The sequence below is a fragment of the Emys orbicularis genome, chromosome 4, assembly GCF_028017835.1.
Source record: "Emys orbicularis isolate rEmyOrb1 chromosome 4, rEmyOrb1.hap1, whole genome shotgun sequence".
Lineage (NCBI taxonomy): Eukaryota > Metazoa > Chordata > Testudines > Emydidae > Emys > Emys orbicularis.
In genome coordinates, this window is record NC_088686.1 from 116,117,374 (window position 1) to 116,144,808 (window position 27,435).

The 27,435-nt window shown below is 48.9% G+C and overlaps 2 protein-coding genes across 5 annotated transcripts in view; both read left to right on the forward strand.

The window, feature by feature from the left end:
• Positions 1–5,908, forward strand: TNNI2 (troponin I2, fast skeletal type). The gene is made up of 6 exons (XM_065403769.1): positions 1–18; positions 1,673–1,714; positions 2,257–2,385; positions 3,790–3,879; positions 4,200–4,376; positions 5,674–5,908. The coding sequence occupies exons 1-6, from the start codon at positions 1–3 to the stop codon at positions 5,770–5,772; spliced, it is 555 nt and encodes a 184-aa protein (XP_065259841.1). The 3' UTR covers positions 5,773–5,908.
• A 3,767-nt stretch (positions 5,909–9,675) lies between these two features.
• LSP1 (lymphocyte specific protein 1) overlaps positions 9,676–27,435 on the forward strand; it is an 85,736-nt gene continuing 67,976 nt past the window's right edge. For all 4 annotated transcript variants that reach the window (XM_065402513.1, XM_065402514.1, XM_065402517.1 and 1 more), the window contains exon 1: positions 9,676–9,841. In XM_065402513.1, the coding sequence (XP_065258585.1) occupies positions 9,762–9,841 (80 nt within the window). In that variant the 5' untranslated portion in view covers positions 9,676–9,761. The remainder of the gene's footprint in view (positions 9,842–27,435) is intronic.

The window sequence follows — 27,435 nt, forward strand, 5'->3', positions numbered from 1 at the left end:
ATGAGTGATGTTGAGAAAGTGGATAAGGAAAAGTTATTTACTTATTCCCATAATACAAGAACTAGGGGTCACCAAATGAAATTAATAGGCAGCAGGTTTAAAACAAATAAAAGGAAGTTCTTCTTCACGCAGCGCACAGTCAACTTGTGGAACTCCTTACCTGAGGAGGTTGTGAAGGCTAGGACTATAACAATGTTTAAAAGGGGACTGGATAAATTCATGGTGGCTAAGTCCATAAATGGCTATTAGCCAGGATGGGTAAGAATGGTGTCCCTAGCCTCTGTTCGTCAGAGGATGGAGATGGATGGCAGGAGAGAGATCACTTGATCATTGCCTGTTAGGTTCACTTCCTCTGGGGCACCTGGCATTGGCCACTGTCGGTAGACAGATACTGGGCTTGATGGACCTTTGGTCTGACCCAGTACGGCCTTTCTTATGTTCTTATGTTCTTATGAGAGCAATTCCTTTATTGTCACTATCCTCCCTGCCCAAACGATAGTCAGGTAACCAAGGTGCGGTCACAAACAAGGGGTCGGGGCATAGGTTCATGGCCAGCTCAATGCACACAAGGTAACGGAGTGTATTGCTGCAGTATTGTTGATGCCTGCCTCCATGCCTGCCTCCTGCCTGGCAGCTCCCACGGCCCCCTTTGGCTTTGCTCTTCCTCATGGAGCAATGAATCTGGCTTCCCCACTCCCATAGTCCCAGTGCTTTTCTCACTCTTCTGCAGCGACAAAGCTGGTTATGTCCCACCCTTCCTTCCTGCAAGGGTGAGGGGGAGTGAGGGGGAGCTGTGGAAGGTAAATCTGGCTTTTGTCCTGTCTCCTGCTGCTCTGCCTGTCCCCTTGGAGTGATGAATATAGGTGCTTCCCTGCATGCGCAGCTCCACTGCTGTGCTCATACTCCTGTGATGAGGAATCCTCTCATCCCACAGCCCTGTCTCCCCAGTCAGCCTTAAAGCCGTAAATAGAAAGATAATTAACTGCTAGGCCAGGGATGAGTTGGGAAGTGGGATTAATTCTAACATGCTACCTCCTCCGCGCTTCTCTCCCCTGCATTCCATTCACTGGCCCTTTAGTACTATTGACTTTTTAACAAAGTTGCCATCTCTCATAATTTTGATGAGTCTCACAATATTCGGTGTTCTTAAAGTTCCACCTCCTGGAGTCCTGGGATTACAATCTCAGCTTTCAGTTTTTAAAGTGCACACATTCCTAGCTCTCTTGGCTGCAGAGAAAAGCTAGAACATGTGACCCCTACAGGGGTCCAAAACCGGAGGGGGAATGGAAAGGGCCCCACTCTATTATTTTTAAAAAGAACGCTCATGATTTCTAAGCCAATCAGGATTTGAGGTTTGACTCATATTTGCTGAATGCTTAGAGTTGGCAATACTGGGGTTAGCAGGGAAGATCTGTGCTGAGCTCTGCTGGCATATATGGATTGCAGCAAATTGTCAGTGTCTTCTAGTTTGGAGACCAGTTGCTAAGGATTTGGGTGGGGGCTTGATGCCAGATCCCTTTGTTCTGTGGGTGCAGTTCTTCTCTTGCTTCCCATTCTGGGCAGGCTCTGGGGAGGAATATAGATGCTAAAACTGTCATTAGCATTATATGGGAAGGGGTGGGGAGGAAGCATGTGGTGAACCTGCCTTGTCTTTCTTTCTTCCCACCTGTAGAAAAGGAAGAGGGCAATCACTGCCCGCCGGCAGCATCTGAAGGTACGTACTATTCCTGATCTTGCATGAAGTATGGGATTTGTCCACAACCATCCTACTGTCCATTCTTGAGCCAGCCAGTGCTCCTGCATCTGCCCCCTGATTGCAAAAACCAGGAGCTCCCAAAATTGGTGCTCCCTCCTATCCCATTCCAGACAGTGCCTCCTGCTGGGACTGGAACAGCTGAAAGTTCCCCATCATTGGTGAATCCTCCTCCAGGCCGGCCAATGGCTGGGGTAGCCCAAAGCTTCCCAAATCACTGCTCCTACAACATTCCCTATGGTTGGGGTCTCTTGCTGAAAGAAGCTGGTCCCGGGAGTAGCTGTGTGCTCCCCACATCCAGCACTCCTATGCCATCTCCTACAAGAAGCAACTCCTGTGGGCAACAAGTTGGACTGGAGTGTCCATGACCCCCCTGCGGTGAGCACTTCTTCAGTGATTCCTGCTGAGAATACTGGGGTTGGAGTAGCTGTGAGCTCCCTCCCTCCCCATTGCTACTCACTCACACAAGTAACTGGATTTGTGTTCTTTTTTTTCCCCTCCAGAGTGTTATGCTCCAGATTGCTGCTACTCTCCTAGAGAAAGAAACAGCAGCTAAAGAAGCAGAAAAGGCCAATTACCTTGCCGAGCACTGTCCTCCTTTGTCACTCCCACACTCCATGCAGGAGTTGCAGGTAACAGCTTTGTCTCTTCCATCTTCTCCTACGCAAGAGCAGAAAGGTTTAGGGTTCTGCCTTACCCCACATATATGGCTCTTCCAACTGAACCCAACACACTGCCCATTTCCCTAAATTGGTGCTTCTCAACCTTTTCAATCCCATGAAACCCTTGTGACTGAGCAGGGACGTGCCTGCTGTTTGGGAATTTAGGAAAGGCAGGTGGTTGTGACCCCCTGTCATCTCCTCATACGCCCCCTGGTGGTAATGACTCACAATTTGAGCACCCATGTTCTACATCCTCTGCTCCACTTCTGGCATAGTAGCCAGTGAGAGGTGAAGTCCTGGCTCTACAGTGCATTTGAGGTGTTCTCTCCCCCACAAAGTAGAGATGAAAACTTGTGGGTCCAGAAATGGATTCTGGCTTTTAAAAAATTTCTAAAGTAGGCTGGTCAACTCTGAATGTACCACTCAAAACGTTGGAGAAGGAACCTTGCTCAGCTGTTTCCATATGTCCAATAGTTTTGATCATGAACTCAGAGGTGAGGTATCAAGTTGATTTTGTTTGGGGCCTTTCAACTCACAGTCATACTAGGTTGCATTTATACAACAGATCCTCCTGCCCAATGCAATCTTTCTTTAAGGTGGAGGAGAAAGGAGTCCTCCAGGTTCCCCCAAAGACTCCATGTTAAGACAACTCATCATTCCCGCATGAGGGGCACAGGGGAATTCTCTTGGCTTGCTTGAGAGCATTCTATACTACTCAGTTAAATGCACGACTTTCCCTAGGGGGTGGGCACCAGACATTTCCAGCACTATTGTATTTGGATCTTTGACTGGAAATCAGTTACAGTTGAGGACGTTTAAATGCAAAAGCCCGATGCAAAGCCACATGGAGCAATATTTGGACTCGTTTCTGAGCTGCACTAGAGCAGAGCTTGGCCAGCTGAGCTGGGGGAGGAAAAAATGGCTTGAAAGCCTCTTTTCTGCCTCTCCTGAACCTGCCCCCTTGGCGGAAGTGTGGCCCTGAGAAGCAGCCTAGAGCTGCCAAGGGGTCATTCCAGCAGCAGCGCTCTGACCACACCCATTTGCCTCAGTCATGCTCCTGACATGCCTACTGGGGCCAGTGGGCAGAGGAGAGGCTGGCTAGGGGCTGGCTATAGTGGCCATGTGCAACCTGGGAATTCCCTTGTGCCAGGGGAACTCCCAACCGATGGATAAGCCAACTTGTCAATTGTGTTAAGCTGCTGGAGCCTTAGAAAGCAGGTGGAACAGAGAGACCGGGAACTGGTTCAGACGCGTCCCAAGTACGGAGCCGCACCTGAGCTGAGCTCTTACAGAACTGGAGGAAGTTGTGGAAAGGGTAGGCAGTGTGAGTCACACGCTTTCCAATGGCCCACATCCTTTTCTCTTTCTCTGCAGGAGCTATGCAAAAAGCTTCATGCCAAGGTAGAGGTGGTGGATGAGGAAAGATATGACACTGAGGCTAAGTTACAGAAAACCACCAAAGAGGTAATCTTCCCTGGCACTCCCATCGCTGCTGATGTGGAGATCAGTGGAGTGTGCCCAGCCCCACGCTTTGTCCCTCTCTACAGCATGTATCTGCTGCCTGTGCTCCTACCCCACCGTCCCTGTACCTGCCCACTCTCCCAAATGCCCATGTCTTCCGTGCTTGCCTAAGCTTTGTCAAACTAATCCTTTGCCTTCATAGATGGCGTTTCCTTTCTATCACACTATATGTACTTGTGTGTGCGCCTGTCCATTCGTCTTCTGCTATGGGTCCATCTCACATCATTTTCTCCTCTCTCCCCATCTCCTCTTTCTTTTTGTAGCTTGAAGACTTGAGCCAGAAACTGTTTGACCTGAGGGGCAAGTTCAAGAGGCCACCCCTGCGTAGGGTCCGCATGTCTGCTGACGCTATGCTGCGTGCCCTGCTGGGCTCCAAACACAAGGTCTGCATGGACCTTCGCGCTAACCTGAAGCAGGTCAAGAAGGAGGACACTGAGAAGGTACCACGCAACTTCCCCTATTGTAATAGGATCCAGGCATTATTAGCTGGAAATCAGACTTCCCTGTGTACTGGTGTGACAGCCACATCTTGACCAACGCACTGGGGACTAAACTGGGGACCTCCAGAGCTAAAAGCATGAGCTACAACAGCTTAAGCTAAAGCGCTTGGCTCCCCACCTGCAGCCGTAGTAGACTGTCCTCCTTGTGGGTTGGGCGCACAGGGTACCTGTAACACACACGCGGACCAGTTGGCCAGTGGATCTCTGGACCAAAGACCCTGGCTGCTCAGAAAAGGCTGCGGTCTCCCAGTCACTTGCCTTATGTACTTCTGCTATCCAACCTTTGTATTGTTTGCACTTGACACTGGGCTGCTCTAGCCTTTTCTAACATCCTGAGAGTGGCCCTGTCTCTGCCACATGGTCATTTCCCTATTTTCCTCCTATCTCTAAATCCTCCCAGCTGTCATGAGGATGTACACATAGCTGTGGCCCAAAGCCACACAGTGGGAGATGGTTTGGGATTCTCTCACTGCCATACATTTTTACTACCAAGTGGTAAAACTCTAGATTTTAATGGCCTCCCCATCTGTGGGTGGATTAAGAGCTTTGTGTCAAACTATTTTACTTTGCCCATTCATGCTTGGTATCTAGGGGAGGATATTCCACTCCAGTTACAGATTAGGTGACATTAGCAAGAATGTCATAGTGAGCAGACCTGCAAAATTCAGACTTAGATCATCCAAATGCTCTCTCCTGGCCCTGCTGCCTATGATTTTGTGATATATCTCTAGAGTCCCGATCAACTTCCAGTTCGGGGTAATATCCTGCTAACCTAAATTCCTCATATTAGATAAACTCTTCTTCACTTCCTGACCCAAACTGTTGTTCCGATCTGCTCTGCACTGTTAAAGAAATGGCCTCATTCCACATCAGAGGGGGCTGCATTTCAACAGTGGGTGAAACAATCTCTGTATGGATGGTTTGGAAAGCACTGTGGGATGAAAAGCATTAGGGGTGCATTTCACCCCTGAACTAAGGACGAGCACAAGGCCTAGACATCACTTAAATCCCAATCAAGTTCTTCAAAATATGGTTTGTGGGGCATAAGCTTTGATCTAGTCCTCTGCACAGGGGTGAATCTCACCCCTTAGGGATATTAGATAGGTTTGCTAACTGGAATCCCAGGTGGTATCTATGCTACACTGGGATGGATGTTAGCTAAAGAATACAAGGATGGGCGTGAATACCACCCAGCATTGTCAGTACTTCCATGTTTTTTTCCCCCTAATGCCAACAGGAGAAGGATCTGCGTGATGTGGGTGACTGGAGGAAGAACATCGAGGAGAAGTCTGGCATGGAGGGCAGGAAGAAGATGTTTGAGACTAGTGAATCCTAAATCCCACGCAGCTGTTAACTGTAATCCTGGTATCTAGTCAATTTCCAAATTTCTCCTCCTCCATCTCTCCTGCCACCTATTTTTCAAACCAGCTCTCTAGCAGCGTTGTTTAGGGCTAAACTTCCTGAGCCCAAGGTCACATTTCACAAAGCAATCCAAGACACAAGACCTACTTTCAGCCCCACCCCCTACTGTTGCTATGGAAACAACTGTCTTAAATCATGCAATGTCGTAATTACATTTTGAAACAATGCTAGTGGCATGAACTGAAATCAAATGCAGTTTAACCCTGTAATTTTGTAGGATCCGGTGTATCAAAGTGATCTTAACTGTGTAAATAAAGCTTTGAAAGTATGGTTGAATTTTTAAGCCTTGGAGAGCAAGGTATGAATTTACTTTGTGTCACATGACCACTTATTTCCTGAGGTGGGAGGGGCTATTATACTTTAGAACTGCAGATGATCAAACTGCATGAATTATGGCCTTACCCATTACTGTGACCCTATTGGCTAGTAAGAGTCTTGTTGGCGTGCCAAAACCAGTACCTTGAAGCCCTGATGGGATAACTAATGAGTCAGTGCAGACTAATGGCTAGCACACTGGACTAGGACTTGAGAGACCTAGGTTCTGTTCCCAGCTCTGCCACTGGCCTATTTGGGCAAGTTACTTCATCTCCATGCCTCAGTTTCTCCATTTGTAAAATGGGGCTAAGATTATCTCCTCCTTTGTAAAATGCATTGACATTTACAGATGAAAAGTGCTGTATAAGAGAGAGATCAAAGTCAATGGAGTTACTCTGGATTTATACAGGCGTAACTGAGATCAGAGTCTGGCCCACAGGCTGTCAACTGCTTTAAACATTGGGGGCTATTATCAGAAAATTCACCAGTAAAAATTGCACCTTTTTTATCTCTTGGAGCTGCTCCCATGCCTTAGGGCATAGGTTAGAGAACCCACTCTACTCTCAATTGCTGTTGGCAGGTGAAGTTAGAACTGCATTTTCATTGTTTATCCATCCAGGACAAGTGTCTCACTGTGTCCTGATTCCAGACTCTCTCTTGTTGCTGATGGTGTTCAAAGTAGAAAGAACCCTCCGTTGATTTTCACCAGATTAAGTCTTCAATGGCAGGAGCTAGGAGGTCTTGTAACCTTAGGAAATAGCTGTGGGAACCAGTGAAAGAATAAATATGAAACATCAGGAGGCCACTTATTTTCTTCTTCCCTATCACTTTTTAGACCATAATTACCTTTTCAGACTAGAGCTGTAATGAGATTATAACTGCGTATCGCACTAGGCTATGCCTAAAATTGAGACCCTCTTCCCTCCTAAACATCTTTCCTTTGATCTGCCACATCTTGATAGCATCCTGAGGAATCTTTAGTAATTAATAAGTGCCCATTCATGTGTCCACCCCTGTAAGATACCATGACAGAACAGATAAGGCAAGGGAAGGAACATTCCTTGTATACTTATCTATAGGATAAGATGGATAAGAGGTTTCTTGTTGGGCTGGTTCACATCTATCTGCAAGCTCTGCTTATCTAAAACCAGAAATCTTTTCTCAGCAGGCAAACCCCCATTGAAGTCAGTGGCAAAACTTCCACTCTCTTCAATGGGAGGAGAATTGGGCCCATTATGGGCGTTGGATGGAGCTCAATTAAAACTAAGCTGCCACCCAGAGCAAACATAACCCCCTTTGCCTCCCACCACCTAGCCAGGCCTAGTGGGGAAAGCACCTTGGTGATAGCTGTGTTTTTTGAGCTGCTTCGGGGTTGCTGGAGAAGATGCTTGTTGCATGAGCAGGTTGAGAAAGAGTTCAGGGGATTAGTGCAGTGAGAGAGGCCATAGGAAGGAAATGGGTGCAGTGTGCTCTACTGCCAGCCGCTGGTTCCCCCTCCAGGTTCTCTCGTTTCCTCTTCTTCTACAAGAAGAGAGGCAGAACCCTGCATAGCTCAATCCAGAAATCTGTTCCATGTTTTTTCCCCTCCTGGAGGTTGTACTCAGCAGGGCTGCCCAGAGGGGGGGCAAGTGGGGCAATTTGCCCCAGGCCCCACAGGGCCCCCCACGAGAATATAGTATTCTATGGTATTGCAACTTTTTTTTATAGAAGGGCCCCCCAAAATTGCTTTGCCCCAGGCCCCTTGAATCCTCTGGGCGGCCCTGGTACTCAGAGCCCATATCTAGCTGAGCCAGGTGACATCTCCCTCTCCCACTGCTGGGAGCAGCCTGGTTTCTGCTCCGAGAAGATGTTTGGGGAGCAGGGAAATCCAAACACCAGCTGGCTTCTCTCCCTCCTTTCCTCCTCGCTTTGAGCCCTGCAACCTCTTTTACTATCATTGCTGCAGAGGGAATGAGGTGAGTTCTAGCCACTTCCCTATCCCACTCCCTTGTGGGCTCGATGGCTCCCTCCCTGGCTCTGCAAGGGGCACAAGCTAAACCAGTCCCCCATCTTCTATTAGCTTCAGCGAAGGGCAGTTACCCCTCTCCAAACCCCCAATATCTCCTGGGAGAGGGCAGGGAGTTCTTCCATTACAGAAACTCTGCACTGTGTCTCAGGGCATATGGCACCCCATAAACCCAAGCTCAGGAGCTGGGGAACTTTCAGGGTGCCCTTAGTGGTTGGGGAACAATGTGTGTTGGGGGGGGGCTCTACTTGCTAGCCCTTCCCCTTGGCTGCTCTCCTGGATGGCAGGTGATCAAATTGTATCTCCACAACCCCCCAACCAAAGATGTAAGATGAAGGACTGGCCACCCAGGACTCCTGAAGAGGGAAGAGACAACCAGGCCTTGCTATGGTCAGCAAGATAAGTAGGAGGTGGGTACCAGGCCTGATAGCAGAGAGGCAGGGTGGTTTTGGCAGGACATATTCTACTGGAGATTTGAATTTGAACATCTGTGTAATAGGAAGGGGCTGTTGCCACTTCCCCTGCACTCCACCGCACAGTTTTTTTCTTAAGCAATTCTGCAATCTGAGCCTTGCCGATTGAGCACAGCACACCCTTGTGCAATTGCATCTCCACATAGCAGCTGTGTTGGTTGTATTTCAATTGGGCACAGAAATCTGATTCAGGTGTTTCTTTTTCCTGGCGGCTCTCCCACGCTCAGGACAGAGAAATCCAGTTCATGTCTTTTCCTGGCCAACACGTAAACAACGGAGGAGCTCCCTTGCCTACGCCAGCCTCAGCTCTGTTGACGAAAAGGTTTGTTACCTGTGATTGTCACAGGAACGTCCCAAAGTGAACTTTTGAGCCTAGGTGGACTGGATCGCTCAGCTGCTTCTGAGCATTGTCCGGTTTTGCCTTCAGTAATCCCTCACCCTCGTGTGAGTGCCTGAAAGCATTTATGTGGGCATCAGCACACACAAGGGAATCCACCAAGCACTACAGCCCGGCTAGATTGGGGAAAGGAGGCTGCGCAGAGTTGCAAGGCCCCCCTGGGAACCGCTAGCAGTGCACCTTTGGGCAAAGGGGGCTTCTGGGTTAGGCCAGTGTGTATGCTGGAGATGATAGTGGCAGTGGCTGGGACAGTCTTGCACTCTGGCAAAGGGCTGCTTCCGTGGCTTTGTGGCCAAGGCGTTGTGGCCCGGACAGAACCAATCCTTGGCAGGTGGATGTTATCGAATGTTGCCACTTAAAGATGCAGCCATTTAGTAGTTTAGTACTATGAGTGGTTATGGCCTGTCTCTCAGACATCTTTCTACTCTAACAGGCCCTACGAGTGGCTGTTGCCCCATGCTTCCCCTGCAACTCGGGTTAGTACTTCCTGATTTTTAGGCAGTAGATAGAAACAAAACCTTAAATATAACCTGAGTAAGAACTCCCAACCCCCCTCAAACCTCAGAGGCTTCCGGCATCATTTGTTGCTGGGTTAGAGGACAGGAAGGGTGGTATGAAAGTGAACACACGCACGCGCGCGCGCCCACACTCTACTCTTACAGAGCTCTTTGCAGAGCCCGTCAATTTGACAAGGTTGTTAGCAAGGAAATAAAATGTCAGACTCTGAGGAGTGCCATGGAGACCCCGAGAGCAAGAATCAGGAGGGGGAAGAGCCCCCGACGGACACTGAAAGGTAAGGCCCTTGGGAGTAGCTGAAATTTACCTCATGGTTTGGTTCGTAATTCTGAGGGGGCTACAGGTTAGCCAGAGAACTTGAAGGTAGAAGCAAAACAAGGGGCTGAATGAGCCCCAAATGAACTTGAGCTAAGAGTCATTGCAGTTGGTAGTGCATGCACAAGGAGAGGGAAACGCAAAAAGGGACCAGCCATTGGAAGCTCTAGAAAGTTCTTGACTAGCAGGGACGGCTCTAGGTTTTTTGCTGCCCCAAGCAAAAAATTTGCCGCCCCAATCTCAGGTGGGGCTGAGGCTCTCAGGCAGCGCTGGAAGCAGAGGGAGTGATGTCACCGTCTCCCAGCGCCTGCAGGAGTTTACCCCTCCCCCGCCCGGCCGCGCAGAGAAGCCCCGATATAAGGGGTGGCACAAGGCAGTGCAGCAGCCAGTGCGCAGATGAGGCGGTGTAGCCCTGGCTCCCTGGCAGGACTTGCCCTCTCCTCCCCAGGTAGTGGCTGGGCCCTGGCAGCTCAGCATCCCGGTGCTGGGGCTTCCCCTTCCCGCTGTGGCCGGGGGCGCGGCACCGTCACCCTGTCTAAGTGGCGCAGCTCCGAGAGCACCACTGCCCTGAAAAAAAAGGATGGCTGGAATGCCGCCCCTGGAAATGTGCCGTCCCAAGCACGTGCTTGTTTTGCTGGTGCCTAGAGCCGATCCTGTTGACTAGGCTCACTAGCTTTTCTCTGCCTCATTCATGGACACAGGGCTGCAAGACAATCAGACTCTTTGCCTTTCCCGCCTCTTTTGGACTTCAGAGTCCCCTCTAGGGACAAACTAAAGATTGCAGCTCAGGCCAAACTTGGCACTGCTAGGCTGAAGCTTCTTGGGTGTTTGGATCTGAATTTTTGGCTCATTGTGGAGCCGTGAAGTTCAGATGCCCCTGTTCTTTAGGATGCACACATGTCCAGCATGAGAGGGAATGGAGGGATTTTATTAGCTGTGCTATTCTATTGTCCATTCCTCCATCTCCCTGTAGCAACTGTTTTGGGGCACTGGGGAATGACTCCCATTTAGACTCTGGGTGAGGGGGACTTATATAGTCCACTTCATCTTTCTCCCCAAAGCATTTTGACTCCATATTCAGGCTGTCCATAAATCTGGTCTGGAGGGCACCTACTGAGCTAGAGCTGCGTGTGAAGGTCATAATGAAGTGTGTCCTTCTCTGAGGGAGAGTTTCATGGAAGAAGACCAGGGGCAGAGAAAAAAAGTCCCTTTTCTGACTCTGCTCTGTGGAAAAAAACTCTGCCATTTTTGCCCCAGCTAATATTTGTAGATGGATGAGAAACTGGATGTTAATACATTGAAAAGACAAGTGAGGCCTTGGATGGGAGTTGCTGCAGTCTTGATTTCTTTCCCTATATATCATATTTCTCTGTCTGAATTAGACTGGAAGCCTCTCAGAGAAGGGATATTGTATTTTGTGTGTTTGTACAGCTCCCTGTTCACTTACATCATCCCCAAAATAACAGCAACCAGATAATGACACCTCCCTGGTTGGTTTGCCACCAGGGACTGAAACTTGGACTGTTAGCTCCAAAGCACGGACAATCTACCATTTAGGTTAAAAAAGTAAGTCCATCAGCTGGGAGCAGTAGCAATTGGTTTTTGTCTGTGAATTAGCTACTAGAAAAGGACAAAGACACACTTATCCAGTGTGTTATCTAGACCTGGGCTCATCTAGATCTGGGTTCAAATGTTGAGCATCTATAAAGTTCGGGGGGTTGACTCTGGCCTCTCTAAAAATAAAGCAATAACAATATTATTCACCAAATCATATCCAATGCGTGTTCAAAATATGTAACATTTACCCACAAAAGGAATGTCTTATGGAAGTCGATAAAAGAAAATCTGTCTGTAGCCCCTCAATACTTTTGGGATGATGGGGATCAGGAGAAGAAGGGTTCATGTTCAATGCATGCTTTGCAGTATCCAGTAATGAAAGGGTTAATTGTCTCACAGGGACACTAAAGCTCTTGAGGGTTTCAGTGCTATTGGTTGGGGGGAGCCTGGGAACAGACAAATAGTGATATATTGTTGCAACAAATATTCTAGTTGGCACCTATATGTAATTAGTCAGGCAGTGGCACAGCCCTGGTATAGTGCAGCTTTTCCACTGATTCCTCTGCCTGCCATGTTTGTGTGTGTAGATATGTCTTTTTTGGTGGGGGCAGCTCTGCACAGGCTTCTAATCAGACTGCAGTAATGTTAGGACAGTATTCCGGTGGGGTTCCCCTCTAGGTTCCTGGCCAAGACTTTGAAACAACCAAAGAAAAAGCTGCCTGCAGAGACTGCTCCCCAAGTTGCATGCAGGGGGCCAGGGCATGTTTTTGGCAGCATAGGCATTGCTGGTGGGATGCTCATGCAGTGCCAATGTGATCAGTGGCTCTCACACAGTCTCTCCACTGAGTCGCAGAACATGGGGTTAAGGAACCCCGTTGTGACTGGGAGTATAGCAGTAAGAATGCTTTTCTGTGGTATTTCAGCCCTTGTGCTCCCAGGCAGGAACAGAGGGGGCAGAGATCACAAATATTACAAACTAGTGCAGGTTGAAACTTTTCAAATTTTGAAACTTGGACGAAAAAATGGGGGGAAAATACAGATGACATTGTTGTGATTCCCTCCATCCCTGGTCAAGTTTGGAAATTGTCACAAATTTTTAAATTTAAAAATTAGACAGGGGGAAAAAGGGGTGCGGGGGAGTTGAATTTTGTTTTTAAAATTGATAACCACTTTCCCTCCCAAACCTTGGAATAGGTCCAGTTCCAGGTTTACTTCAGTTCTAGTTTAACCTGTAGTTGTTCTACTATCCCCCCTTCCCCAGGTGAGCAACCTCTCCTGAAATCCGCCTCCTAAAATGTAGGAAAAGGGGTTTGTTCAACGTTCGGCGTGGACGGTCTTTACCACCCAGTGGTGAAGGCTGTTAGCTCAGCTCATCGGCCTTTCACTCTGTACCCAGTCTGCTTTCAAGTTAAACCCGCTGCTGATCAAGTTACAGCAATGCTCCTGAGACAACTCTGAGGAGGGCTGAGGGCATGGAGAGAGCCAAACAGGGGCATGGGGGTTAGGGTTTGTGGAGGGAGAGTGAATGAGGAGCTGACGCGGGTGGAGGTGGGGCAGAATTTGGTCAGAGTAAGATGAAGGCTAGTCAGAAAATTGCCCACAGGTCCCACTACAACAGCACCGGCTCTTTTCACTCCCTCATGTATGGGGCCACAAGCTAGAGCCCTCATGGGTTCTACACTGTTATTCTGGGACAGACAGACAACAGGAGTCAGCATTGTCGCTTGGATCACCTAGCCTGTTTGCTTCCAGCAGTGCTGCTGGCGCATGCAGGCCCCAATGCCTTAGCTACGCAAGCAAAAATGGGGCCCATAATTCATCTGTGGTAGCAGTTCTGGAAGCTCTACTGTAGAGGGGGCTCAAGGCGGGTTAGACGACATAGTGATCAAAATTACATAGCCGTGTCTACGCTACAGCTTCCTCTGTGGTTGCTGCTGCTGGAGCTGTACTGGTAGTGAATGACATATGCCACTTGTGCCAGTGTAAATTTGGGAGGAAGAGGGGGATTTGGCTAACCCTGCATATCTTCAGGCAGTGCATCAGCCTGTGTATCTAACGATGCCGGGTGTAGGTATGAGACGTTTAGGCAGTTCTTCCACGGTAGCAGAGGTGCAGCTCTACCGGTGCTAGCTCTAGTGTGCAGACTGGACTGCAGGAATAAAGACCAGGAGAGACAAGCTCGCACACTGGGGTCTGTTCCTCTCTGCCTGTGAGGTCTGGAGAGAGGGATGGCTGCTGAGGAGAGGAGGGACGGGGAGGGAAATGGCTGCTTCCTGAAGATTGGATGGGAGTAAGTAGGCCAGCCCCTGAAGAGATAATGCACTGTAGTTCAGGGGGAGCTGGTACTCCTATCCCAAAGAGGACAGCCGGCTGATTTGGGAGATCAGGGAGCTGTTGTGTGGAGAGGGCACAGCTTACAAAAAGCTGGGATAATTCAGTACACAATGTGAACCTCTGAACCTCTGAGATCCCCCTGTCACTCAATGTAGCATACCCCTCCATCCTCCTAGTGATCACTTTGGAACCTGCGGCAGCTAACATGACTGGTCCTTCCACACAAGCCACTTATCGCATATATATATATATGTGGCTTGCACGGCAGGTGCTCCTCTTGTTAGTAAGCTTCAGGGGAGAGGCAAGAAAATAACTTCTTATAGACACAATCAGCCATTCTAGCTCATCATCCAGTGTCCCCTTCCTTCTCTGGCCTCCTATCCCCTGTGCTGCAGGGAGCCCTGGGCTGACTATGTATGGTCACTAGCTCAAGATGGCTTTGCTGTGCTAGCAGGCCCCATCCCTTCCTTTGCCACGTCCATCCCCAGCTGTCTTGAATTCTCCAGATCCCTTAGAGGAGACTTGGAGAGTCCTAAGTAAGATTACCACAGTTGCTAAGTATATCCGAGGCTGGAAGGAGATTGTCTTGGGAAACTGATACCTCAGGAGCTATCTTTGAACTCCTTAGCACCAAATTCCTGGGGGAGGGGAGGAGGAACTTTTGAGCCATGCTCAAAGAGGCTGTTAAAAATTTAACTCAACTGCATGCTGCTCCATCAAAGAAAGGAGGGCGGGGGTGGTGGGGTGGTGGAGAAGGAATAGGTTCTAGTTGAATGAATAAGAAAAAGAGCTAGAAAATACCCTAACTCTGACAAAAGAGTGCCATGTATATGGGCAATTTGTGACTGGCCCTTTGAGTTTAAGAATCATCTTATTTAAAGGTGACGTTAAAAAAAAGTGGCTTGTGGCCCTTTTTACTTCTTTAAGATGGAAAAAAAAGGTATGAAAGATTCTTCTTCTTCTTTTTTCTGCTTCATTTTTACCTTGAAAATTCAGGGCCAGTCTAGGTTGGAAGTCTCTATGACGGGGTGTCTATTTTTTGTCAAGGTCCAAATTTCTTGGTCAAGGTTTAGTCAAGGTCCAGACTCCAGAGAAAATAATAATGATAATAAGTAAAGAAAAATATTTTGGGGTCAGTTCAAAAGCACCTGGTGGTCCAGATTTGGCCCACAGTCTGCCTATTGACTACCCTTGCTCTATGATGACAAAAGAACTAGTCAAATGGTGACAGTATAAAAATCGAGAGCAGCTCTCAAGCCTAGTGGTGAGGCAGGGTTTAGTTCCAAAGGCTTGGGAGTACACAAAGCCAGTTTTGCACCTTTTATCTTCACGAAAAGACAGCCCGATTTGGATTTTCAGTCTCACACAGGGTGGGTGGGAGAAGGTGAGTGGGGACACCGCAGGGATGCAGGGGGCTCTCTCCCTGTTTGGAGATGAACTGGAAACAGTTTCCTGACACATACATCACCTTCCCTTTTAGCAGCTGTGGGTCAGAGCACTGCTATTTTCCCAGCGAGCTGTTTAATAAAATGAAGCCTCAGAAGGAGGAGTGGAGGATGAAAGAGAAAATGACAGAGCGGGAGGGAGGAAAGAGGTGGAGGGGTGAGAAAGATTAGGAGCAGAGACAGGCTCATACCAAACCCCCAGATCCGTGCACCTCAGTATGGAGCAAAAGTTCCAGACTCTGGAACTAAACTTTTCAGCTCAAAGGAGTTTGGCAGGGGCACATGCAAAATGAGGGGAGCTGTGTGGCAGAGCAAAGGGGTAGGGACAGCAAAAGCAGTGGCACTCCCCAGGTTGGGCTGGCAGTAGCTGGGCTCTGGCAACACACAGGCTGTCTTGGAATGGCACAGCTGCAGGGAGGTGGCACTGTATGGGCTGGAGGGCGAGTGGCAGAGCTGGGCATGGGTAGGCAGTGGCTGTGGCATTGTATGGAACAGGCTGGAAATGACAGCGGTTTGGCAGATTTTACAGATTGCTGCTGTAATGGTTATGGCACTGCCCAGGTGAGGTGGGAGCTGAATGCTGCATACAGTAGGTGATGATGGTACTGGAGTGATGGTGGCAGTGTCCAGGTTAAGATGGTCTCTGAGTTCTTATTAACAGTGCACAAGACAGCGAGGCACTGGAACAGCTGGGGCACTGTGTAAGGGTAACAAGGTGAATATCTTTTATTGCACCAATGTCTGTCGGTGAGAGAGACAAGCTTTCGAGCTTAGGCAGAGCCCTTCTTCAGGTCTGGGAAACGTACTCAACGTGTCACAGCTAAATACAAGCTGAACAGATTGTTTAGCATAAGTAGTTAACACCTATTTCAAGGGACCCTTCAAGGTGAAGTGGCCTGTTAACACCCCTTCAGGAAAGGAAGGAAGGGGAAGACAGTTGGGGGAGTTGTTAGTGGGTTACAGTTTGTTTTAATAAGCCGTCAATCCAGTGTCTCTGTTCAGTCCATGAATGTGGAACGCGCTGTCTGTTGCATTGCACCGGTTAGGCTGGCACTGATTGCCTGTAGCACCGCACTGTCTAGACTTGTAAGCACACATGTTACAGCACCAGGAAACCTGCTGTAACATAGAACTACAAAGCACTGTTTGCTGCTGGTCTGGACGCATGGAAAATGGGAGGACTGAACACCTGTTCTTATGCCCAGGCAGCGATGTGATGCATTTGCATCCATCAGCCACAAGGGGGCATGCTCTGCTCATGCTTATTTCATAAGGCAGCAGAAAGGAGAGCTAGAATGCGAAAAGCCTGTGTTTCAAGGCAAAGTTTTGGGGGAGTGGAAGCTTTAACCCTTGCCTAACACAACCAGCCATGCCCTGGTCAAGAGGGCAGCCTTACAGAAAGTCTTTGTTTAGGGAAGCAGCGTGAATGCCATTGCACAGCATGTTCTAGTAGCTGAGCCCAAATAGAAGACAGGATTTGTGGCTTTGTTCCCAACTCTGCTACTTACTGGCTATGTGACCCTGGGTGAGTCATGTAATCTTTGTATCCCTCAGGTTTCTCATGGTTAAGATAGCATTAGTAACACTTACCTCCTTCACCAGTGTGTTCTGAGCTTAATTCATTAATGCTCCCAAAGCACTTTGAGAGCCTCAGTGGGAGGGTCTGAGAGAAGGGCAAAATATCTCCTCATACTGGTTTTATGTATTTGTTCCCATCAGCCATCAGTCCTCCTGCAGATGTCCTTACCCCCTACACTGCTGCCAGAATGTGCCTGGCCCATAATCCCAACTATACATATAAAATGATGGGGTCTAAATTAGCTGTTACCACTCAAGAAAGAGATCTTGGAGTCATTGTGGAGAGTTCTCTGAAAACATCCACTCAATGTGCAGCAGCAGTCAAAAAAGCGAACAGAATGTTGGGAATCATTAAGAAAGGAATAGATAATAAGACAGAAAATATCATATTGCATCTATATAAATCCATGGTACGCCCGCATCTTAAATACTGTGTGCAGATGTGGTTGCCCCATCTCAAAAAAGATACATTGGAATTGGAAAAGGTTCAGAAAAGAGTGAAAAAAATTATTAGGGGTATGGAACGGCTGCCATATGAGGAGAGAGTAATAAGATTGGGACTTTTCAGCTTGGAAAAGAGACGACTAAGGGGGATATGATAGAAGTCTATAAAATCATGACTGGTGTGGAGAAAGTAATTAAGGAAGTGTTATTTACTCCTTTTCATAACACAAGAACTAGGATCACCAAATGAAATTAATAGGCAGCAGGTTTGAAACAAACAAAAGGAAGTATTCCTTCACACAACACACAGTCAACCTGTGTAACTCTTTGCCAGAGGATGTTGTGAAGGCCAAGACTATAATAGGGTTAAAAAAAAAAACTAGATAAGTTTATGGAGGATAGGTCCGTCAATGGCTATTATCCAGGATGGGCAGGGATGGTGTCGCTAGCCTCTGTCTGCCAGAAGCTGGAAATGGGTGACAGGGGATGAATCACTGGATGATTGCCTGTTCTGTTCATTCCCTCTGGGGCAACTGGCATTGGCCACTGTCAGAAGACAGGATACTGGGTTAGATGGACCTTTGGTCTGACCCAGTATGGCTGTTCTTATGTTCCCAACTGTGAATGCAATTTCCCTTCCATTGCCTGGAATCTCAGGATTTATCACAGCTGTCTGCCAGGAACACTGGGCCCACCCTACCTTTTTTCAGCTGGATCTGATATGTCATTTAGCAACTAAGCAGTTAAGGGCAATACACCTCCATCCTGACCTGCAGCATGCCTTGGGATTCCAGTCGTGGGGCCCCAACAGCTTTGACTCTCAGGTTTGACCTGTAATGACCTTTGCTATTCCAGGCCCTCTCACAGCCCCACCAATGCCCCTTATTCTTGATCCACAGCATCCCCTGTTGTTTCCCCCGCCCCCCAGTAGCTCTGCCAATGCACCTAATTATGATTCTGCACAATTATTGTGCATGGTGCTTTACCACTTCAAAGTGCTGCACAAATGCTGGCTAATGTTTAATTAATTGTGGTTAATTATGGTGCCCCATCTTTCCCTGGCAGACAGTTCAGCAAGCAGCTAGGGAGTTAAAACTCATGTCCTTCCATACTGACCTGCAGCAGCCCTGGTTGTTCCATTTCCAGGGCTGACAAACAAGGCTGTACTTACATTGCCACTGTCCATGTTGGGCCCGTTCTGTGGGCAAGTAGAGGACTTCTCTGTGTGAGGAGTAAATACACTTTAAACACTTGTGCTTCCCCAGATCCAGGGTCTCAGCAGCATGAACTTCCCCATATCAGTCTATGAAGTAACCTGGCCCAGTGGATAGTGTTGGCTTGAGAGCAAGGAGACCTGGGCTCTGTTCCTGTGTGACCTTAATTGGAAGCACTTTGGGGCAGGGCAGCACCTGGCACAACAGTGCCCACCATCTTGGTCGGTGCCTCTAGCTGCTACCATAATACAAATAAATGAACTTGCCCTTCTCAGAGCCAGCTACAGGCCCAAGTCAACTGCTGCAGGGTGCCAGTGACTGCCCCTGAAGCCAGTGGGAGCTGTTGCTATTCGGTGGCAGGAGGTTAAGGCCCCAGTAATGCATCATGGTATCCCTGTCTACAGTCGTGTGGGCTAACCATGCTTGGGACTGTAGCTTGCCTCTGGACAGCTCTAACTCAGCAGATGCCTCTCTCTCTTTCTTTGTACCTCACAATGGGGCTGGACCATAAATGGCTGCCTTTTCCTCCCCCCACCTTTCCTCCTGCTTGTGGATGCTCGCCAGATTGGCTGCTGTCTCCTCTGTGCACTCCTCCTTCTCCTACTCCTGCCCTGCCTTCTGCCTGTAGGACACCTCAGAGCAACTGCATGCACCAGACCAACAAGCCCAGGAGGGGAACCTGCTGTTGCCAAGAGCTCGAAGCAGTGACCTCCTCACTGAGTGTCACCGAGTTCCTTTGTTTCCTCCCATTCCCTCTGGATGGGAGGGCCTGGGCGCTGCACTCTGAAGAGACCCCATTGGGAGTGGGGAGATTTGGTTTGGTATTTTCAAAAGACTCTCAAGGAGGTAGGTCGGTGCCCAGATCCCATAGAAATTCAGATGTAGTTGGGCACCTAGCCCTGACAATCCCTGCCTTTGGCTATACTGAACTGCATGCTCTGAAGAAACCGCTATGGGCCTATTCATCCCTGGGCCAGAGATCTGCTCAGTGCAGGGACTGAGTGGGCGGCAGGCTGGGACTGGTTTGGCCCTTGGCACACGTTAGAGCAGCCTGAACCCAGCTGCCAACAGCGCTTGTGGGCTGGCCCAGAAGCCAGGAGTAGTTGGGGCATAGGAATGTCCTGGCCACATCTCCCTCCTTGTGGGACTTGCCCTTGCACACCTTGTGCACCAAGAGCTCCTGAGAGGGGTGCCATAGAGCTGCTGATGCCTTAATCCACCCTTAGTTCCTTGTCGTATCTCTCTGTCCTTAATACCCATCTATCTAGTGAACAAATTCAATGTGTGCCTGAAGTCACGCATTGCAAACCCTTATTTTGCTTTGGGTCTCTTTGTGAGCTTCCCCACAGCAGGGCCCTGTAAGCAGGGTGAGCAGGGCGATTGCCCTGGGCCTCATGTTGCTCCGTGCCTGGCTGTGTGTGAGATATTTTTTCTCAGCCAGCCAGGGAGGGCAGCGCCAAAAACATTTTCCACCCTGGGCAGCAAAAAAAAAACAGTGAGACTTCTAGGGCTGGCACCTGTAGGTATCAGCCCAGACTCCAGCACTGTGAGCTTTCCCACAGCAGGGACTCCAGCAGCACCAGTCACAATTTCAGCAGCGTGAGCTTCCTGGAAAGCTTCCTGCTCTGTTAGGGCTAGCCCCCTCTGTCTGGGAGTCATGGAGTCTGCTCTCATGTTGCACAGCGTGAGGGCTGAGCTGTCCCTGGGAATACTTCATTAGCTGACACTCGCTTTGGCCTCAACTAGCCTTGGCCTGGCTTTCTGTGCCCGAACCCACGTCTAGTGTGATGGCTATTGGTGTCCCCCTGGATCTGCTGCAGGAGCTAGTCCTCCGGGAAACATTTCCTTGAGTTTTCTCTAAGGAATCAGGATATCTTAAGGAACATTCTGGGAGGTATTTAGTATGGTACAACTGGAATTCAGAGGCCCCTCTATTTTAGTACTTAATGGTATTCCAGCAGACATGTGCCACTGGGAACAACTATCAAGCCAGTCGCTTGCTCCTGGGCAGCTGTACCTGGTCTATGTGCCACAGGGATCTACCCCGGATGCCTTTGTGCATACTTTGAGATACAGGACCCTGTATGGTGTGGCTGTACAAAGCTGGTATTATTCTCACACTTTGTACGACCGTAGCACCTAGAGGGCCCAGCTGAGATCAGCACCCCATTGTGCTCTGCAAGGTATAGATATATAGGTAATACATAGACACAGTGTCTATCCCAAATAATATAGAACCGAAATATGCAAGGGAGAGAGGAAGTGTGATCCCCTTTTTCCCAGATGGAGAACTGAGACACAGAGACTTTAATCAAGGTCACTTCGGAAGCCTGTAGCATAGCTGAGACTTGAACTTACATCTCCTGAGTCCTAGCCCAGTACCTTAGTCAAAGCCTCCCACTGCCAGAAGTTCCATTGAAAACTGCTACAGGAATGCGTGCCTGTAGTGACCTAGCAATGAATGGGTTAACCATTCTTGCTTGGAATCTCAGTGTATTTTCTTTGCCAGTCTATCCGTCTTAATACACACCAGATGTGCGAGGCAGCCGCCTGAGTGCCTTAATCCTGGGCTTCAGCAGTCTGAGTTGTCTCTCTCACAAGGGGCAGGCCCACTCCAGACTCACTGGGGATTTCATCTAGTGCAAAGCAGGGGCAGGAAGGCTGGCAGCCCCCTCCCTCGCAGGAAAAGTGTGTGACGACTCTGAGCTACGAAACGTTAAATCAAGGTCTTTTACTTACTGCAATGAGCTAGCCATTCCTAGGCCGAGGAGTTGGGACTGGGGGTAACACCCTCACTGACTCAGCAGTAACGGGACTGTGGGCAGCTCCCTGGACATACTGCAGAGACATCTCTGTTCTAAAGATGGGTACTTAGAACGGATCAGCTCCACAGCTGGTGTAAACTGAAGTAGCTTTATTGACTTCAGTGGTGTGGTGCTGGCTTAACCAGCTAAGGATCCAGCCCACTATGTTGTCTGGCCCTCTGCCCCCAGCCCTGGGCCACCCGGCACGCTGCCCTCAGCCCTGGACCACGCTGCCTGGAGCACCCCAGCCGTGCTGGCCCGCCGATCCCTAGCCCCAGGCCGGCCCGCTGACCCCAGACCCAGTCGCACCAGCCGGTTGGAGCAACCCCAGCCCCTCTCCCTTTAATCGGTTAACCGATTAAATAATATTTTAATTGTTTAAACGGCTAACTTTTAAAACAATATTTACATCCCTACTCTCATCCTTTCTGGACTACTGTACCCCTTTCAGGAGACTGATTTGCATACCCCCAAGTTTCACCTCACTTAAAAACTACTTGCTTACAAAACCAGACATAAAAATACAGAAGTGTCACAGCACGCTATTACTGAACAATTGCTGACTTTCTCATTTTACCATATAATTGTAAGATAATTGTAAAATAAATATTGTACTTACATTTCAGTGTACAGTATATAGAGCAGTATGATTTTGTATGAAATTTTAGTTTGTACCGACTTCACTAGTGCTTTTTGTGTAGCCTGTTGTAAAACTAGGCAAATATCTAGATGAGCTGATGTACCCCCCGGAAGACCTCTGCGTACCCCCAGAGGTACGTGTACCCTTGGTTGAGAACCACTGAACTAGATGATCATAATGGTCCCTTCTGGCCTTCCAGTCTATGATTCACCATCCCATTCAAAATAACCAGCACTGGCGCTTTGGTCCTGGTTTTCATACTGACCAATTTAAGCAGGGGGAAAAGAAAATGGAGGGGAAGATTTCAGTATCATGGCAGTGTTTAACTCCCCCGGCTGTAGCATCAGCAGGAGATTTTGGTTCAAATATGGATGAGCTCACAATTGAGTTGAATGTGTTGGTCTCAGTGGACACTTATATATGTTGCACGAATGCTATTCGGCAAAGCAGTGGCGTGGCAGATTGCACCCAGTCCTGCCTATGATGGAGAATGGAAAAGGCTGAAGGTTTCTTCTCCGATCGCCTGTACACCACCCCCTCCACCACTGAATAGCCTCGTTTCTTTGCCAGCTGGAAAAATAATGGGCATCAAATACATCTTCATATTTCTGTAATCAAAAAAAGAATGAGTGCATCTCATGTTTAAGGCTGAGGACGGTTTGCAGAACTGCCCAGGGGATTTGGATGCTCAGTTCCTGTTTATTTGATTGGAAATGGGGTGTCCAATCCCTTAGGACAGCTTTGAACATCTCAGTCTAAATGAACACTGTCTGGGGTGTGGTCTAAGGGCTGCCTTCTTTGTGCTTGGCCTAGGCAGCACCTATCCCTCCCTTTTCTCTCCTGTTTATCATCCCTCTCATGCTGGTACCACCCATGGCCATGCCGCCGGCAGGTGTTACATAACCAAAAGTCCTGAGACTTTTCCAGTTGCCTTGCAGGCTTGAGAGATACCCCCAGAAGCCTGTTTCCAAGCCCCAGACCCTGTGATTAAGGGGCTCTAGAGAGGAAGATGCTCTTGTGGTTGAGGCAGTGGACAGGAGCTCAGACAATCTAGGTTCAGTTCCCAGCTCTGCTAAAGGCTTCCTGTGTCACCTTGGGCAAATGCCTCTCTGCCTTAGTTCCCTGCATGTTGAATAATGTGTCTAGCTTAAACTGTAAGCTCACTGGTACAAGACGTGTCTCTTATTACATGCTTGTACAGCACCTAGCACTAGGGTGCCCTGATCCCAGCTGGGGCCCCTGTTATACGAATAACAGTGGTCTCACCAACTCTCTCCCCTGCCCACTTTTTTTTGTCTTTTCAGCATCTTTCTCTCAGTCTCTCCCCCCTTGTCCTCTTTCCTTCCCTCTCTGCTCTTCTCTTTGACTCTCCTAAGCAAGGCATCCTCTGCTGGGATGCTGTGAAACACTTGCTGTTCCTAGGAGTCTGTCACTGTGATCCTAAACAAACCATTTTGCCTCTCAGGCTGCAGAAGGGGAGGTGGGTTTTGCCCAGCGGGAGTGCTCTGCTTCCAGGGGCAATCCTGAGGACAGCCATGGATTCTTCCCTCTCTGTAACTCCCTTGCCTCTTGATGAGAATGTTTTGCACGTCTATAGCCCTTGCCATCCGAGGATCAGGCAAGGCTTTAGAGACATTTATGAATTAAGCCACCTAACATGCTTATCACACAGGTAAGTAATTTTGTTTCCATTTTTCACTGGAGGAAACTGAGGTACAGACTTGCCCCAACCAGCAAGTATGTAGTGGAGTCATGAACACAACTCAGACTTCCTGACTCCCAGTCATCTGTTTTATCCAATTGGCCATCGTCTGCTTTAACCAGCAAACCACCCGCATCTCACACCCACCTGTAGTTACATAAGCTCTCATTAGAGCCATCAGTCTGCACCTGGGCCTTTTTCGGGGGCCTGGCAGCGCTGCTCCTAAACCAGCTAGTAGGGTGTTGCTAATGAGTGACAGAAAACTCAACACCTCGTCAGTCCCTTAAGGGAGAGAAGGGACCATCTGCTGGCTCTTCCTTTCTTTCTTATAGGATTAAGCCCTGAAAATCGTAATAGCTTGATATAATCCCACAAAATGAGCCATCTTGTCCTAGAATCCTGATTGTGTATTCAATGAGTTTATAAGTGGCTGCTCCTACTTGACAGATATTTGAGACTGTTAAAGTCCCTGTTTCACTGGGATTACCTTTAAGGTGGTTGGCTACCGATCTTCAAGCCTTAGCAAAATGAGATGGGACGTATTAATTGGGATCCACACATCAGTAAGTAACATTTGTTTCACAGGCTAGAGCACACCCACCATTGGTTACTTACATATCCATTAGACTGGCATTCCAATTAACACGTCCCTTCTCATTTAGCCAAGGTTCGAAGATGAAGGACAAATGCTGTAAAGATAATCCCAAGAGACCTACTTCTGTCAGACTTTCTGAGAAATGTGGGTCCATGGAAGGGGGGGAGTGAGAGGAGGGGGGGAAGGAGGGGTAGTGATGGAGAGAGTAGAACATGAAGATGTATGAAGGATTGTACCAGCTAGGAAACAGGGCACCTCCCTGCCATATCATCAACACCAGGGCTCTCAACACCAATTTTGCTGAAGCATCCAATGCAATGGTTCACTGGCTGGATGGTATGTAAATGACCTTTTTGAGAGGCAGAGTGGCCATGTGGGAATATTACAGAGAGAGTAATGACATGGGGTGTGCACTCACCCCTTCTTACTGCGAGATCTCCTGAAGGTAGCCTGTCATGTTGGGGTGCCTTACCTGGTGGTTAGGGCATGTGGAGGTGTGCCAATGGGCATTACCAACGTATAGGAAATCGGCAAAGGGCACCAAGAGAATCACTGCGACTGGACTATTCGAGCTGGCAGCTAACACAAGAACCACCAGGCACAGGTTGAAGTTGACCAAGGGTCTCGCTGAAGATGCAGTTAGGTGCAATTTCTTTATCCAGAGTTCCTGTGGGAAATGGACTCAGTGTAGTCAGCGAAGAGGGGAGACAAGCGTGAAGAGCTTCTAAAAAGGAGACACGGGGAGGAAAAAATATGCCCAGGACGCGTCTTCCACGGGACCTGAGGGAACACAGCAAATGGGCTACTCTGAAACCTTTACAGTTCTAGGGCCCGATTCTCCAAAGCACCCAAGCTCCTTTATGCTTCTCTTGTGGTGTAAGGGGGGGCCTTAAAGGACATGAAATATGGTCTGTGTAAAGGGGAACCTCTGCTGGAGTAGAGCAGCCCTATCCTGGCCCCACTCCCCCCTCCTGGAGGGACAGAAAAGGGGTGTAGCTGAGCGCACCGAACAATGGGCATTTTGTGCTCTTGCAAGGGGCCGTGAGAAGTAGAACACATGCTAGAGCAGCCTCAAGACTGCTCTAAGTGAAACCAGGGCTTGGGCAGGGCCAGCTGCCTCAGACTGTGGGGAACAGAAAGGTGGCTTCCTGTCCCTCCATCTAAATGAAGTGCCTTTCAATTCATCCCCATGTTTTCTAGTCATTCTGAAGCAGGCCGTGCTGCTCCATCAATAATTCCACTCATGCTGAAAAACCCAGTCACTCCCAGGCTGTACAGTGCTGGGGCCTGATCCAAGGCCTGTTGAAGTCAGTGGAAAGGCGAGGCAGAGGGCCGATGATCTCAGCGGGTTTGGCATCCCATCACTGGGAACAGGCACGTTCCACAAATGCTGGGCCTGCTGATCCTGTCAGGTGCTGAGCACCCTCTGCTCCCATCTCTGGGAGTTGAGGGTGCTCAGTATCTTCAAGGACTGGGCCCTGGGCTGGCACTAGACATTTTACTGTCCTGGCTGGAGCTGTGTTGGGGGAGTGGCTCCTGGCTAAGGATGCAGAGGGAGCACACTTAAAGGGGCAGCCTCCCCTGCTGAAAGCTGTGCTGTGCGGCTCACGCAGCCAGAATCTGCCCAGGGAGGTGTCAGCCCTCTCAGACAGTAGTGTGTGGGGTGTACTTAAAGCAAAAGATCTCCAGAAACTGTGTTGGTGCACAGCAGGGCAGGGCAGCTGGGCTGGAGGTGCCCCTAAAAGATTGGGATCCTAGAGTAGCTAAATTACATGGTCATGCCCAACACTGGCCCTGACTGGGACCTTTGATTGCAACAGTGCTAGAGCAAATCACTCTGGCTGCATTTCTTTGCTGCAGTCATGTTTTTTCCTAGACATACTTTAGCCTCCAAAATGATTTTGCAACCCGTGCTACATAGCAGAGCGATTGTGTCATTAATGAGAACTGGTGCAGCCCTATCTCTCTGGGACTCCCTCCCTGCATCCCAGGGCAACAGAACTGAGTCACTTCCCCCCATCCCACTCACCTTTAAAGCCTTCCCTTTTTGTCTGTTGCTGGAAAGTTCTTTATGAGCCTCTGGCTTAGAGGACACATGCTATGCACTAGCAAACTGCTTTGTGTTATTGCCCCTGTCTTGTCTTGTGCTAAATGCACCACACCCCTGCAGAGATTTCTTTGATGGATTTTTTGTTAAACTCCAGCAGGAAAATTAATCGTCTTTTTTTTGGTTGGTGTCGTTTTCTTACTGCAGCATCACTGCTGTTTCTAGAATGGCACCCTGAGGTTTATGTGGGCAGTGCTGTAGGAGCTGGGCAGATGGGACCATGGCTAATGCTAACCTCTAGCTGCCTTGAATGGAAGTATAAATCACGTTGAAGCAGCTATGCTCCACCTTGGGCAGTGGTGTGCGGGGGGGAGATCTCCGATCCTACACAGATTGTGCAGGACAAGCCCTCAGCCCCAGTTGCCTTTGGCGGGTCAAACCATCTCGAGCTATGAGGGGGTAAGGTAGGGATCCCCCTTGCTCATAACTTTATTTTAAAAATTAAAAAAAAAATCACTAAAGTTGCAGTGTCCCCAGTTGAATTAAGTCAAGGGGAATGGATCGTCCCCAAGTGCAATCACTAGCATTTTCCTTTTGCACACTGTAGAGACGGGTCTGGGAGATGCAGGCATTTAAACAGAAGCACTCCCGTGGCCCTCGTCCATGGGGTCCTGTGTGACCCTCCCAGTGCTGGGCATCTGTGTTCCGATCTCCCTGCATTCTCTGACAGAGATGAAAGGGAAGGGATGTTGATTAATCTTCACTATAGGAGGAGCATCACAAACACATCACACCAGCCTGGAGAATTTGCAGTCAGGGAGTGGTACCTGGGAATTCCCTTACCCTGTATAATGCAATGGGAAGTGTAACCCCCCCCCAACCCTTTGCATATCATGGTGTATTCTGCCCCCACCCTCCAGTTACTTTGAGTCACCCTCCTCAGTTCATTCCAAAGATCTTATCTCCCCTGCCACCTTTCACCCCCGCCCCACTTCCCTTAAGACAGCTAATCCCATGGACTTCTCCTTGATCCTAGATGCCCTGCTGGCTCAGGAAATCCATCTGCCATACAGCAAGCAAACACCCACATCCTCCACTGCATTTGGCTTCTGCAGTGCCTGAGGACATGAGCCCTTGCAGGGAAGGGGGTTGTTTATAGAAGGGCACCCACGTCTAGCTTCTAGGCAGAATTGACT

Excerpts from the sequence above, each read along its gene's own strand:
- TNNI2 (XM_065403769.1), top strand. Across the intron at positions 1,715-2,256 it reads CCCGCCGGCAGCATCTGAAG|AGTGTTATGCTCCAGATTGC; the intron begins GTACGTACTATT and ends TTTCCCCTCCAG. Across the intron at positions 4,377-5,673 it reads AGAAGGAGGACACTGAGAAG|GAGAAGGATCTGCGTGATGT; the intron begins GTACCACGCAAC and ends TAATGCCAACAG.